This window comes from Myiozetetes cayanensis, unplaced genomic scaffold (assembly GCF_022539395.1).
Source record: "Myiozetetes cayanensis isolate MyiCay16 unplaced genomic scaffold, myiCay2020 scf13, whole genome shotgun sequence".
NCBI classification, from domain to species: domain Eukaryota; kingdom Metazoa; phylum Chordata; class Aves; order Passeriformes; family Tyrannidae; genus Myiozetetes; species Myiozetetes cayanensis.
The window spans coordinates 22,339,247-22,353,529 of record NW_026086937.1 but is presented as its reverse complement, the minus strand read 5'-3'; the positions used below and the strand labels follow the sequence as shown (position 1 = coordinate 22,353,529).

At 45.0% G+C, this 14,283-nt stretch overlaps 1 protein-coding gene across 1 annotated transcript in view; it reads left to right on the top strand.

Annotated features, from left to right (window-relative positions):
• The first annotated feature begins 705 nt into the window (after nt 1–705).
• Nucleotides 706–14,283, top strand: part of LOC126636356 (lysosomal amino acid transporter 1 homolog) — an 82,156-nt gene continuing 68,578 nt past the window's right edge. Inside the window, 10 exon segments of the mRNA XM_050308446.1 lie at nt 706–720; nt 1,375–1,454; nt 1,456–1,528; nt 1,781–1,875; nt 3,515–3,578; nt 3,581–3,631; nt 4,273–4,366; nt 5,105–5,127; nt 5,300–5,332; nt 5,334–5,486. Of these exon segments, the coding sequence (XP_050164403.1) occupies nt 706–720; nt 1,375–1,454; nt 1,456–1,528; nt 1,781–1,875; nt 3,515–3,578; nt 3,581–3,631; nt 4,273–4,366; nt 5,105–5,127; nt 5,300–5,332; nt 5,334–5,486 (681 nt within the window).

The window sequence follows — 14,283 nt, the reverse complement described above, 5'->3', positions numbered from 1 at the left end:
TTACCCTGTAGCAGATTTCTGGCCCCTCGGTGTCACTGCCAGTCTCATCTAAGACAACCTCAGTAATCTCGCCTGGAGCCTTTTGCAAAAGCTGCTTTTTTTTTCTTTTTTTTTTTTTTGGTTGTTTTATCTTGGATGTGTTCCTCTGCCTGCATAATACAGATATATAATATGCCAGAGAAGCGTGTTGTTCATGTTTGCAAAAATATTTGGTGGTTGACAAATGAGCTTGATGTACTGTGCCGTTGTACTGACTTGACACTAATCTCTGCCACTTAGAGCAAATGAGAATAAATCACCTCTTCCCTCTCATCTCCTGCACCCTGAGTTGTGTGTGTGCACTTGCAGCAGGAGCTGCTCAAGGTTTGTTTCAATCCCTGTCACCAGTCCTGTCGTGCTGGCTCCTGCCAGTTAAATTTGGGTGGGGAAAAGGTCAGAAGCAGCACCTGAGCTGGAGCTGAATCACTTGCTCTTTGGTCACTGGTTTCACACCTGTGGGTAGGAGATGACAAAGCAAAAGTAGGAATGGTCCCACCAGGTAAAGATGCCTGGAGAACAATAGGACTCCAAATCTGTCCCCATGAGGGGGATGTGATTTACTGCACTGATAACGAGGGCTGTGGAAATGAGTGAAGTAAAACCAAGCTTAGGGAGTTGTTGAGCTTCAGAAAGGGGTGTTGCGTTAAAACTGACGTGTTAGTGAGCATGGAACTCATCCAGGTGTGTGTGATGGCCTCAGGTTTGGGATTGCTCCCTTCTCTTCCTCGTGCAGCTGAATCACAGCTCTCCAGTTCAGAGCCTTCACTGGAACTGTCAACTCTCTGTTCATTCCCAGCCCTTCTGTGTGAAATAACAGAGGTTTTTCTTACTGCAGCCCTTGAAAGGCTGGTGTTTACAGCAGGGGGGTGTGAAACACTCGGGGTGCAGTTCTGGTGGCCAGAAAATGCTGTTCCAGTGCAGGCCCCCAGCAAGGAGCTCGTGCAAGTGTTGGGCTGGTGATCTGTGCCCTCTGTGCTGGTGATCTGTGCCCTCTGTGCTGGTGATCTGTGCCCTCTGTGCTGGTGATCTGTGCCCTCTGTGCTGGTGATCTGTGCCCTGTGTGCTGGTGATCTGTGCCCTCTGTGCTGGTGATCTGTGCCCTCTGTGCTGGTAATCTGTGCCCTCTGTGCTGGTGATCTGTGCCCTCTGTGCTGGTGATCTGTGCCCTGTGTGCTGGGGCAGCACGTGGGGAGCTGCACTGACCTCGAGTTCCTCTCCAGAAGGCAAGAGGAGCATTGCTGGGATAGTTCTCCTGTGGCTGCAGTTTGATTCTTCCTTCTTTCACGCTTTGGAAGATGAAGTTCAGAGCCTTTTCAACCTTTTTTTTGCTTACAGTGTTTTACAATTTCTTCTGGAATTTGTTCCAGCCAAATTCACCTTTCCTGCCAGAATGGGAGAGTGCATCGAGCACTGTCCTGTGCTAGGCTGGATTGCTGGAGATCTCACCAACTTCACAGGCTGCTATTTAACAAATCAGCTGCCAATCCAGGTAATCTGCCAATATTCCTGCTTTTTCATTTATCCTTTTCAAGCTGCAAGAGAAAACAGTTCTGTATTCTGCTCACCGATGTGCCATCCACAAAACAAGTCATAATTTCCCAAATATTCACACTGATACTGTTTCTCTGGCAGTGATTTGGTGTTTATCATTCCCATTATGATTATGAAGCGACATTTCCGTGCAGTTAAGGTGTTTCTGACTATTTGTCTACTGAACAAGCAAATGTATCTTCTCTTTCAGATTGTCACTGCTGGTTTTTATGTTAACATGGATCTAATTATGATTTCACAATTTGCCTACCATAAGCTCAAGAATCAGAAGGTGACAAAATGCAAGTTTTTCAATGATTGAAATGTTCTCCAGGATGTAGCATGGTCTTTGCTGACATATTTTCCTCCAGCATTTAAAGGCATTTTTTTCAGAGTGATAAAAAACAGAGTGTACAAATTGTGGTTGGAGTTGTCAGACCTATGGCTTCCAGTTTTCCCTTTCTTGCCCCCTTCCTTTTCTTTTCTGACCCACATATATCTTTAAATATTTTCCCTGCAGTATTTTCACTTTATACAGACATAAAGAAGGCAGCAGATTTGTGGAATCTGGCTCCATATTTTAACTTATTCCCTGTTTTTTGTGGAAGTCTGCAGAAGCTGAAAGCAAGCCTCATTTCTTTGTGGGGTTCAGTTGGCTGATTGAAACCTGACTTGATTTGCTTGCAGCATCGAATATCTTGACATCTTCACGTGTTCTGTTTCAATATCTGCATTTAACAAAACGTATTCAAGGGGGATGAAATTACTCGAGTTGTGCTTCAGAAGACCTGGCAGTGGTTGGAGTGCTCAGCCTGCCCATGAACTACTGTTTTGACTGAAATGGAAGACAGAAAGCTCAGTTCAGATTGGATCAAATCAAAACCATTAACTCATCAATCTAAAAAAAGGAAAAAAAAAAAAAGAAAGAAAATCCGTGGTACAGCAGAGGTAACAAAAAGCTGAAGCAAAACAGATGCCTCCCAGCAGCCTAAATAGGGATAAAGCAGATTCCTTCAATATGGAACTGATAATAAACCTGGAGATGGGTGGGTGCTGAGGGCTTTCCTTCCTGCTGCCTCCTCTGGAGAACAAGCCCAGGCTTTGGTGGGTTCTGACTGTCAGCTCAGGGGTTTGCAGAGCTGGAGAGGGAGGAATTAGACCTTAGAGAGGCTCTTCAGTACCCACTTGTGGAGCAGCTGGACACAAGTGGGTCGGGGTTGCATCTCAGAGTGCAGCCTGTGCAGCTGAGTGGGTGTTGTTTGAACTGCAGCTCTTTGGGACAGGCTCAGTGTCACTTCAGCACCGTTTGTGTCACTGCTGGCAGGCACTGCAGGGCCGTGGCAGCACCTGGCACACACAGAGGATGCTGTGGCTCCAGATTTCTGCAGCATTTCCCACCAGTTTTGAGTGTCCAAGAAGACTTCTGTGAGTCTCGGTAAGGCTTGATAACCAACTAAGCATGGACACAGAGACTGGGCCAGCACCGCCCCTGGATTACAGAAATCTCGGTCACAGAAATGTAAATAAACTTATATCATCCTAAATAAGGATATTTTAGTCTTTCCCATGTCAAATATCCTTGCTTTTGCAGTTTTTAATCAAGATATTTTGAAAGAGACTTCAGCTCAGCGGTTTTCTGTGTATCAGCTGTTATTTAATGATCAATTTTTAGGGGTTAATGCAGGAGATAAGGTGAGCATGAACATTTTCTCTCTGTTCCCTCACTGCTACTCAGTTGTTGCACGAAGCACAACTGTGACAGTGAGCAGGGGTGGGCACAGAGCCCAGGGAAAAAAAGAGGTGGGACTGACATCACTGCCAAGAAAAAGAGACATGAAATTCTACCTTTGCATTTACATATTTGTACTGCAAACAGAAAGCCACCTCAAATCAACAGCAGATGTTATTTTTTCCAGCTAATTTGTTTGTGTGTCATTCCAGGCAGCCATAACCTGAGGAATTTCTGCATCTCCTGGGTCGTGGAGTGTGTGGAGCTCTGTGTGGCACTGCCCTCTGTCAGCTGAGGAACCAGGAGCAGGGCATGGCAATCCCAAGAAATAATGTGAGTTCTTGCTTGTTTCTATTCCAAAACAACAAAACAAAACAAAAAACCCAAACAAACACCCAAAAGTGTCTTGAAAAGTTTGTGTCCTTCAAAGAAATCCGGACTTTTTAACAGTGGCTTAGAAATCCACGTTATGTGGATGTCTCACCCAGAAATGCCCAAATAAAGGAGTTCTAAAATAAAATTCTTGTAGCAGCTTCCTGGGCTTGTGTTCAGTCCTTTGGGTCATCTCTGGGATAATGTGTATAAATCTTGTATTTCTGCTGGTGTGAAGTGCTGTAAACATCCATGTGGAGCCCACACAGTCCCCCCCCCAAAAATCAATAAAAGTGGAAAATCCCCATTGTACCTGCTGCTGTCATTCCAGCAGGAAAAGTTCACAGGCTATTCCAGCAGTTTGATGGCCTTCCTACTAATGCCAGGGAAATAATTGTAATCCAGCAGCATGGCCCAGCAGGGAAGCAGCTTATTTTCAAAACACAGCCAGAGTGAGAAAACTCTTAAGCTGTGAAAAATGAGTATTTTGCTTTCTCCAGACAGGATGATGCATTTTTTTTTTCTTTTTTTTTTTTTTTTTCAGTGGCTGGAGCTCCAGTTGTGACTTTTGGTTTGAATTATTGTGCCTGGGCTTTTTTTAGCACGGATTGATATCAGTGTCAGGTGTCATTTGTGGCTGCATGTCCTGTGTGTTTTACCTGGGCAGCAGATTCCCTCAGCTCTGTAAGAACACGAGTGGGTTTGGGGCTGAGGGTTTTACTCCCTGTTGCTGTAGATGTTGGGTTCTCCCTCACAGTGCAGTTCCCCTGGAACTCAAACCCCACTTTGCTTTTGGGACTGTAAAATGGGAAAGAAAAAATACAGTTGTTTGGGGTTTTTTTCTCCTATTCAGAAAATTTTAGGGAAATGATGGTCTTTGATGGCTGGAAGAGGATTGATTGGCAGAGGGAGAAGTGAAGTATTTACAGCTGCATTTATCAGATGGGAGCAGGAACATGCTTTGTATGATTGTTGTCATGAGCAAAGAACATCTCCCCTTTTCCTTCTCCAGACTATTCCACCTTAAGTCACCAACCATGGGAATAAAAGTTAGAGGTCATTTAGTTTAGAATTTTAGCACAAAGGTGCTGTTACTGTCTTCTATTTTTTTCATTCTTGGTATATTTAAAAAAACCAACAAACACTTCAAAAGACCAGAAGGTTTTCCATTGTCAATTTTATCCAGACAGTTGATTATGGAAATGGTTAATTAATTACTGAGCTTATTCATATCCCCCTCTCTGCCTGTTCCTTCACTGGGATGCCACACTATTTGCAAACAGATCTATTATAAAGACTGATTTCTTCACAGAGTCCTTAAGAACTAGTTAGCATTTGGAAGCAGATTATCCTCGCTGTTTGCACTCCCATAAAAATGGCATTAAGTGGCATTAACCAGAGCTCCAAGAACTGTAACAATCCCTGTATTTGCAGTGATTTGTGCTAAAACTACTAAAGTGAGAAAATTCAGAGCCCAGGGAGAGGTGGAAGAGCAAGTCTTTGAGGGTGTTATATACACTACAGAATGCCAGCATTATCTAGAACTGGTTACTGTGGCACAGAGAAATGTTAAAATAAGTATTTATAAAGTACCTGTTTAAAGAGCATGTGTACAACATTTGTGTTTAGTTCCAAAGAAGGTCCTCAGAAGGCAACTCTTACCTTGCTCTTTGCCTTGGCCATGATGGGAAACTGCACCTATGGACTGAGCCTTGCCTTAAAGATGCCCAAAACCAAATCCTCCTGAGGCCTCTGCTTTGTTCACCACCTTCCTTGGCTCACTGGCAGCTTTGGAGTCTTTTTTCTTGACAGTTTTGTATCCTTTTCCTGTTATAATAGAGATTCTCAGCATAGGCTTGTTAATAAGTGGGTCAGAAACAAAGTGGATTTCTTTTAAAATCACTTTTTTTCCTAATCCCATCATAAAATCTTCATTCTGAGCAATAATTTGTGTGATTTTTATAGTGATAATTCTTGATGAGAATGCAAGTTTATCTAAAATCCCTGCATTGCACAGGGTAATTTGTATCTTGGAGACAATAAGTAGATACTGCAAGTTGGGGGTGCACATTGTGCTGTTTTTCTTAGGTTTGTTGTCTGATAAATGCAAAGAAAACCCCTAAAAACCCAAACATATCAAAACAACCCCTAGACTTCCCTGTTTTTAAATGCAAATACAGAATCACAGCTTAATTTGGAATTGCTGTTGTAGGATGGTGTTCGTGTCAGAGACATGCAATGAGAGTTTGGCAGATTTGGGCTCAGAAAATAGAATGTAACAAAGCAAAGCTGCAGCAGCCCTTAATTTTGCAGAATTTTGGGCAAATTTTGGGCCTCTGAAAACCAGCTCTGCTCTCTGAGTCATGAAGGGCCAGCCAGCTACACAGTTCTCCAGGTTCATGTGCCAGTGTCTTGAAAATCCTGGGCAATCCTAACCCCCTACAGCTGATACATGTTTATAATTAATGTATTCATACCTGATTCCCACAGGATATTAGTTATTGTGCTCAAGAAAGGACAAGCAAAATCTTCAGAGTCACGTTGTGCCTTTGCTTTAAAAGCCTTTGCCCAGGGATGCTCTCACTGGGCATTACTGGTTTGTAGTCACCTGTGTTGCTGCTATGGCTTGGATTTCCACTTGAAAGAACTTAAAGGGGAGATATTTTGATTTTTTCCTCAGGTAAGAACTGTAGGTTTGTGTGTGGAAACCTCTTGGTGCTTCACTCAGACCAGGCTGAAGTGAAGTGATTTCAGCAGTGCTGCAGCACACTGAGTTAATCCATTCCAGATTAAAGGGAAGCTCTTTCCCAGATTTACCTGGAGCTGCTCCAGAAGTTTTGATTCCCAGGCATCAGTCTTGTCTTTCTGATTAAAGGAATTTCACAAGCCACTGAAACGGGATGAGTGACTGGAGAGCCAGACCTGGCCTTGGGATGCCCCCTGAATTCCAGTGTTATTCCAAGTCCCAGGCTCTGTGAGTGCTTAAAACATCCTGCACAAATACCCCAGACTGAGACCAAACTGTGCCTCCTGACCTGTCCTGAAACAAAGTGTGGTTTTATCCTGCATGGGACAGTCTGTGAGCAGACTGTGGGGATTCAGGATTTCATTCCATGAGCAAAGCAGTGACTTTGTTCTGGAAACATAAACCTGTATTTATTTACCCCCCCAAAAAAACCACCTAAAACTTGATCTTGATGACCCTCACAGTACGTTCTGTAGGTATTTGCAGATGCCTTTCTGGGATGTGCTCTGAAAATCAACTTTCTATTGGCCCCAAGGCTCCCCCCACTCCATCCCCTGCCCTGGGATGGCTGTGCCAGCCTGCACATGACAATAATTCCTGGGTTCCCTCTTGATTGGGGTCTGAATCCAATCTTGCTAATAAGTCCTCCAGTTCAAATTCTATGGAAAACAGATGCTCCCAAATCAGGGTGAGGAGCTCTGCAGGAATCCAGTGGAGCACACAGTGTTAGCTGGAGATGGCTGAAGTATTTGTAATCAAGGGAAAACAAAGGCAGACCTCCTGCTTCGAGAAGCCCTGAAGGTAAGGAAGGCAGGGCTTTTAGAAAGAGCTTCATTCCTGTCTCTTGCCAAGCAAGAAAATGAAAATCCGACAGTTGTACATCACTGGAGTCCAGAAAGCAAAGAATGGGATCACCTGGGCTTTGGAAAACAGAGGAATTAACCCCAAAAAGTCCTAATTTCTAAGAGAGAGATGTTTCATAATGGGTATTTGTGTACCAGTCTGTGTTTTTGAGGAGTAGTTGCAGAAACTGCCTAATTCTAGTGGACTTTATTCCTGATTGTGTCCAGAGTTTCATTAGGTGGAAAATAAACCCTCATTTCTCAAGGTCCAGGGCAGGATTAGGAGTTCACTCCCTCTGTGTCTGCTGCTGTTCCTTGGCTTTCAGCTGCCAGGGCTGGCAGTGACTGATTCTGGGAACAAATGGGCTCCTGCTCCCAGCTCCAGTGCAGGATTACCCTGGAGTCTGGGTTTACCAGGGTAACATTCTCATCCCATTCCTCTGGTTGCACAATGAGCCAGTGATTTCCATAAATAATGCAAGTGCCCAATTGTTTGTAAAGCAGGAGCTGTCCTCCTTTTCGTTCTAAGAGGAGTTTCGTGGCATTACACGCTGGAATTATAAATTAGACACATTTTCTTTTCCAGTAAATGTTTCCTTCCCCTTTGCAGCAGGAGGGGGTTGAAGTTTCTCAAGATCCTGAGGAGCTCAGGGTTTAAAAGGGTCTTGTCAGAGATGCTTCATCCAGGTTTGGATCTTATTAGAGCTTTATTTTCTGGGCATGGTTATTAAATATTCCCCTTGCCCACCAGGATACAATGCTACAGATTTTAAAATATTAAATCAGTCAAGGAGCAGTTCTGCCCTTGGTTTTGCAGCAGCCATCACTCAAGTTTCTCTGGAAAACTTCCTCTTTTTCTCTCCATCTCCTGCTCTGTGTCCTTCCTCCCCTGCTCCCTCCAAACCCAAACCACTCTGCTTTGTGTTCAGACAGACAGAGCCCTAAACCAGGATTTTTTTTGCCTTGTTCCCTTTCCTTTGCCATCAGCCATTGTCAGGGCTGTGTTCAGCTCCTCCTCGTGTTCTCCTTTCATGAAGCACAGCCAGGCTGTTCCTCAATAGCCCAAGTTTATTCAGCAGGAGTCTGTACACAGATTTCTCCTGCACCTTTGCAATCCTTTATTGTCCCTCCACAAAACACCACGCTCTGGAATTTAATTATTGTGCTAAAAATGTTCCAAATTCAGCCAGGAGAGCTTCCCAGCCAAACACACAACTTCCCTGCTCTCCTGTAAATGCCTGGCTTTGTCCTGAGTTTTTAAAACTCAGTTTTTAAAGTCATCTCCGTTCTCAAATTGTCCTTAAATACCTTAATTTGGTGGAACAAATTGGATGTGTAGCTCTGTGGCCGTCAGGAAGTTTACTGTGGGACTCCCCTTGCTTGTCTCCTCCACTTTGGGCTGCTCAGATCTCAAAGTTTCCCCCAGAAAGTCAGGCTTAAGCAACAAGTTAGTTCCTGTATTAAGTATTCTTGGTAGGTGAGCATTTTTTAAAAAAATAGAGGCAGCTGAGGGCATTTGCTCCAAAGTATTCTGGAAATGCTCTTTGATAAGCTCCACATAACTTGTGTTTATCATTTATTCACCTTAAAAGCTTGGTGGCCAGGGGTGATGATGCCCAGTGCTGCTCCACAGCCCTCTAAACCTAATTCCATGCAGGAATGAATTCCCTGCTCAACCTCATCCATGACCCCTACCATAAAACAAAGTGGTTTGTATCAAGTTCAAAACTCAAATATAACCCCCCCAAATATCCAGCAAAACATCTGAAGAATTCTGATTTTTTTTTCTATAATTTATTTTATTTAAAGCCTGGCTGTGCTCCTAGTCAATAATTTTACTGGAGAGCTGGACCCATCAGGAAAAAGGACAAGTACATACTTGTTAATTCTTTGTAGATCAGCGCTGTTTCCAAGGCCCTGGTTTACAATGGGAATAAATAATTATGTCTAATTGCACAATTCCTGTTGAAAACAGCATTAAGTGTTGGGTCATTTGTTGTCTGGGTGTCAGTACCTGGAAGTTGAACTGCCTGGACTTTTGCGGGAGATGAGAATTGTGTTTTCTCCTCAGGCCTGGATCCGTTGCCAAGAAGAGTTTTTTGAATAACTTTTTAATAACCTCCCCTCCTTCCCAGCCTCACCCACCCCCCTGCCTTCAGGGCACTGATGCTGGAATGCTGCAGGGCAATGTGTTTTATTCCACATTTTTCCTAGATGAACCTTTTTCCCATCCTTCTCCTCTGGAATTTCACACTTAGGACCCTTGCAATACTGGGAACAAAACTTTAATAAATTACCTCAAAGAATAAACTTCTTGTTAATATTTCACTGAATATGTGTATGATGTGTATAATTCACTAAGTTCCTGAATTACAGGGCTGGGTTTTGATAGATCAGAATGAGCTTTTCATACATTCGTGGGCTGATTGTGAAGCTCCTTCCTCTGAGTTCAGGTAAGTTAAAGGGATTCAATTTGATTTTGTTTTTAAATAATAAAACCTAATAAATAATATTGCTAAATAGTGTATAAATAAATAATAATATTAAATAAATAATAACATTATTTAAAATAATAAAAGAAACTAATGACTTCAACTGATTGCATTTAGATTCCTGCCAAAAGCACTAAAACTGAAGTGCTTTTCTCTGGGAAGGGTTTCTGAGGATCCACCTCAGAGAACTGTCCCTTTATGAGTTTCAGTCTGTACTTCCCCTGGTTTCTGAAGTGAGTGAAGGGTATTAAAAATTAACCTTTTCAGTCCAGGAATTAATCTGCAGTTTGTCGTCCTGGCAGATTTATGTGCTGTACACACGAGCTTAGCAATCCTTTCCTGACTGGTGATTGAAACCATGACTTGTTCCTTCTTAATGCCCTTAGAATTTGTTCTTCCATCACTTCTTCGAAGATTATTTCCCCTTTTATTGCTGCTCTGTGTAATCCTATTTTGGGATGGCTTTTTATCCCCGTTTCAGACTGGTTAGTGGAACAGCCAAATATGGGGTGTAGAATGAAAGTTGCTGTGATTTGATGTGAGGCTTTTGAGGGCAAATAATTTGAATTTTTAAGTGTGAAGCAGTGATAGTTATTTATTGATAGGCCATATATAAGTCCAGGGGTTAAGAAAATGCTTATAGTTGGAAAAAAAATGTTATTTTCATGCCAAAATATTCCAGGTTAGAGGCTGAAGGGCAGATCCTGATCACCTCTTCCTTAATCTCAGGAAAGCACAGCGTGCAGCTCCATCCCAGCTACTTTGATGGAAAGCAAAGTGTCTTAATCTTCTTGATTTATTTTACTAATTCTTCCCTGGTGCTGCTTGTAATCCCAGATTAACGGCATTGTGTGCTAATTTTATTTTTATAACTATCATGGAAATCTCATTAACTAAGGGAAACATCTAAAATGTCCCCAGGGCTTTATTTTTAAACAAATTATCACATCATTTAGCTCAGATCATTCTCTGCTGTCCTCAGAAGACTCTTCCAGGGCTGGAGTTACTCCTGGCTGTCACACTCCTCTCGTTTCAGTAAGAAAACTGTGTTTAAAATCAGAAAAATGTGCTTAATTTGCAACTTCTGGCTGCCTGTTGGGATGTGAGGTTTCCCTAAATTCACCCTCGTGTTCTCACTGACAAAACTGACGTCAGCCCAAAGTGCTCAGCTCTGCAGCAAGGGCTGCTCCAGCTCCTCCAGATCCCAATCCCTGAGTGCTTCCCAGCCATCCTGAGGGCCATCCCATCACGCCAGGAGAGGCAAATCCAGCCACTGCTGGGCTGTGTTTTATGGAAATCTTAACCTAGTAGGGATGACTCACAAATATTGATAGTTTTGTAGTACCTTGGTGACCACGTGGCTGCTTGGGAGATGCTGCTGGAAATGTATGGGATGGAGACAGGGCATTGATTCCTTCCAGGATGAGGGGGGGTCATCCAAACAGCTTTTAAATGATGGCTGTGGAGGAATTAAGACCAGTTTAATCCCACTAAATAATACTCCTAATGATAAACCATTAAAATCGAGTTGACTTTTAGATTCTTGCAATTGTATGAGACAAGGTGATTACCCTCAGCATCAGGATTGATAATCATTAAAATAGATTAAGCTATCGACTGGGAAATAAGAAAGGCTGGTTGTTACCCTGCAGAAGTGCTGGTTTGGCTCCACAGCAGCAGCTCCTCCTGCTCCCTGGACCTTGTGCTGCTCCCTGGAGGTTCAGGGACCAGGTCCTGTTCTTGGTGAGCCTCAAAATTAACAGCTACTGGAAGAGTATATTTTATGTTTAGATGTCTTTGGAGGATGAGTTGCAAACCTAAGGAAGGAAGAATTTTGTCTGGCTTTCTAGAGGGTCACAGGCTTGTACCCTCCCCTGCCTGGATTCCCAGGCTGGAGAAGGTCTGAACACAGGGAAATGAGCTTTTGTTTCCTTCAGCAGCACCCTGAACTTCCTCCTCTTAAAGGAAATCCTTGTAGATATGGCCCAGAGGGAAGGGCTCTGTTCTCCTGAGGAATCTGAACACACAGAGCTGCCCAAGCCACTTATGGGACCATGGGTGGGCCCGAGGTAGCCCCTAAACCCCCCAGTCCACGGGGTTGGAACGAGATGGTCTTTAAGGTCCCTTCCAACCCAAACCCCTCTGTGACTCTGTGATAATGGGAGGGAGCAGAGGAAGCCCAGAAAGGGGGTGGAATGCTGGGGGGGAGGAGAGGGAGGTGTGGATGAGGGGAGGGGAGTCCCCCTCGTCAGAAGTGATCTCTCAGAACCCCATGAGCTTGATGGTAAAAATACCTCCCCCACCAAGGAGAGAAGGTGAGAGTGGACGATGCAGGAGAGCTCTTGGGCACGTTGGAGGAAGAATTGTTCAAAGAGGCTTCTTGGAAAGGGAATATCCCCCTGCAGAGCTGCCTGGGAGGCACCTTGTCCTCTGCCAGAGTCTGCTGTGCCGGGGGGGCCCCGATGAAACGAGGCTGCAGCTCTGCCGTGGGAATATTGAACACTCACTTGTCTGTGCCTTCCACTGCAAAGGGCTTTGTAGAATTGATTACTGCTCTGGCTCAGGTTATTGTGTGACCCTGTAAATACCGAGCCAGGACGGGCATTTTATGATGTCTGACTTCCCTACAATATTTTTTTATTAAGTAAAGGGTAATGGAAATATTGGGTTTTCATCCCTCGCTTGCTTCTTTCCCAACAATTGCCAGTAAATCAAAGTTGCAAAAAGCTGTCTCTCCCCCCCCGTGCTGGCAGAGCTCACGGCAGCCCGGTGGTCACTCACTGGTGAGATGATATCCCCTCATATCTGGGCACTCAGCAGACTCCAGTGCTGATGGATTGACACTCCCAGCTCTTGGAAGTAGTGCAGGGGAGCATCTGCAGCAGAGAAATGCCCATATTTTAAGGTAAGGACCAGCGGCTGCAGCAACACCAATTTGCTGAGGTACAAAAATGCCACGCTGAGAAAGCAAGGAAGTATTTCTTCCCCCTTTCTTCCAGCACCCAGGTTTGTCTGGGCTTGTCCTTCCAGCACATCCGTGGGGTGGTGCAGAAACCCACCGTGAGCCCCTGGCCACGGGGCCAGGCTTGGGCCATCCCTCCCCATCACACACGGGGATGGTTTGACACCTCCTGGGGCAGTTTGGCATCTTCTGTGGGGATGTGATCCCTTCCGGGGAGGTTTGATTTAGCCTGGGGCAGTTTGATCTCTTTTGGGGTGATTGATTTGTTCCTTTTTGGGGCGGTGGGAGCCCCTCCCGTGCCCATCCTGGCCGGGCATCACCGCAGCTCTGCGGCAGCTCCGCTCCCTCATCCCCACGCCCCGGACCTTTCCCAGCAGATGGAGCAGTTGCTGTTCCAGCGCTGCCGAGCCGGGAAAGCCCAAACCCAGCTCCTGTTCTTTTAGTCCTTCACGTTTTCTGCCCGCGGCTACTTTCGTGATGACCAGGAGAGTTAGAACTTGACAGGTTTCCATCTGAGCTGCTGGAGGTGAATCTTGGGGTCCAGGTTACCCCCGACAGCTGGAAGGCTCAGCCTGAGCTCCAGATGTTGCATCTCTGGTGAAATACAAAGGTGTGATTTATTACTGCAAGCAGAGTTAATCCGGTTTTACATTGAGAGTAATATTGTGTTACTTAATCAGATCTCATTTGTTATTTATTGCTTTCCCTCCCTGCGCAGATGTGGATGCCTCACCCTCTCTCCTGGTGGATAATCTCTGTGGTTTTCCTGCTGGGGACCCAGCAGTGCTCCCACCCATGGGATGGAGGGATGGGACGGGGTGAAGTCTTTGCAAAGAAAAACCAACTTTTTGGGTTTTTTGCCTGTTTGTGCCTGGAAACAGAAACTTCTGCAAAGGGTGAGCTCAGAGCAGCTGGGCTGGCTGGCAGCAGGATGAGAGCCAGGGCTTGTCCTGGGATATGAAATATTTGGATATTGAGCTGCTGCTGCAGCAGAAGACCACCCCAAAAGGATGCTGTTGACCCCAAAAGTCACTGTTGCTTGTGCAGGTGACTCTCCCATGCCTACCTGCTGCCTTTTCCTGGTGCTGCCATGGGAGAGGCAGGGTAGGCAAAGCCACTCACAGGATCCTGCTGTGCTGCCTGGACACGAAAATACAGATTTAGGTGCTGCCCAAGTGCAAACCTTGCTGCTCAGTGCAAGAAGAACCTGCAGCACAAGCCCTTTCCTTGCCCCCCCCTGCCCAGCAGCCTTGCAGAGCCCAGGGAGTGTTTGGACAGTCCTCTTGGGCACATGGTGGGGTTTGGAGGGTGACCTGTGCAGGGCCAGGAGTTGTCTCAGCCTTTGGAGCTGTCTTTCCTCCCCACCTTCCCCGTGCCCACACCCATCAGTTCAATTCCCCTAAGCACAACAGGCATTTTATTTTAGTGGTGTTTTGGATCCCGACACAACCCACAACAGATTTAAACAACCCTGGAGGCTGCAGCACCACGTGAAGGTGCCCCAAGCACAAAGCTGGAGACAGGTTTTATTTTAAACCCTCTTTATCCAATATTCCGTTTCATACTTAAAA